The sequence below is a fragment of the Rhagoletis pomonella genome, unplaced genomic scaffold, assembly GCF_013731165.1.
Source record: "Rhagoletis pomonella isolate Grant_MI unplaced genomic scaffold, Rhpom_1.0 Rhpom_scaffold_00013, whole genome shotgun sequence".
NCBI lineage: Eukaryota > Metazoa > Arthropoda > Insecta > Diptera > Tephritidae > Rhagoletis > Rhagoletis pomonella.
In genome coordinates, this window is record NW_023458567.1 from 16,664,594 (window position 1) to 16,665,640 (window position 1,047).

The 1,047-nt window shown below is 41.5% G+C and overlaps 1 protein-coding gene across 1 annotated transcript in view; it reads right to left on the minus strand.

Annotated features, from left to right (window-relative positions):
- The window catches only part of LOC118748377 (probable multidrug resistance-associated protein lethal(2)03659), a 3,595-nt gene extending 3,432 nt beyond the window's left edge, over positions 1 to 163 (minus strand). Inside the window, exon 1 of the mRNA XM_036482748.1 lies at positions 149 to 163. Coding sequence (XP_036338641.1) covers positions 149 to 163 — 15 coding nt within the window. The remainder of the gene's footprint in view (positions 1 to 148) is intronic.
- Between the last annotated feature and the right edge of the window lie 884 nt (positions 164 to 1,047).

The window sequence follows — 1,047 nt, forward strand, 5'->3', positions numbered from 1 at the left end:
GGCCCTTAAAAATTGTAGTTAGCCCAGACATGTCCTTATTTTACTATAGCTAAAAATATTTTAGCGTAGAAGAAAGAGTGGTTCTTGATTCAAATGACATGACTCGTTAGTAAATTCCAGTATTTTGGCCAACACAATAGACACTCACTTGCCCCGAAGACATTGCGGCTCTGGAAGCAAGTTATAGTAGGTTCATCTTTTGGGGCTTCGATGATTTTTCACTAAAAACATTCCTCTTGGAAAACACATGTGGAATCTGTTAAAAGTAAGCATACCTCAACAATACGGTCCATTGAAATCGTTTGTGGAAATAGAGCCCCAATTTGTGGTAGAACGTACCATGCTTGACGTACATTCAATTTGAGAAGCCAAAAACAACAACCACCGTTTTGTGTACTTAAAAGAATATTCAGCACATTTGCACTTGACCTTCGAAAGAAGTAGCAAGAATTAATGTCCTAGACTCTCTTAAGCTTGGAAGAGAAGGTTGGCTTTCATGGATCAAAAATCCGACTAACGCGGCGAATAATGTTGCTACCCCAGATGGACCGACCTCCTCTCAAAAGGTAGCTGGAAAAGACAGAGAGATGTTAGATTTAGGAGCTTAAGATACGGGCCAAAAAGAATTCGGTCAAAAAATTGTACAAGCGGTCGTAGACTGGTTATCCCAGATGCAGGGATCGGGGTATAGCAACAGAGAACATTTGGAACTTGGAAGGAACGCTACTAAATGTTTGCACAACGCCACACTGCAAGAGAGCTTGACCAAGACTTCAGACAAACGAATGGGAATAAAGCCCACGTCCCTTCGACAAAAACTAAGTATTTGAGAAAAGCAATGATGTCCCCAGAGTTGGGGGATTTTTGCCTGAGCCGCGGTGAATAGCAGGTAGGACGCATATATAAACAGTTGAGCGCAATTTGGTCCGATGAATACATGCTCGTAAATTGAAGTCTCAGTGTTTATACATTCCTCAACACATAAGATGGGTGAGCCTGCTAGTGGAGCCTGTAACAACGGAATAAGCCTTCTTAGTATGGCATATA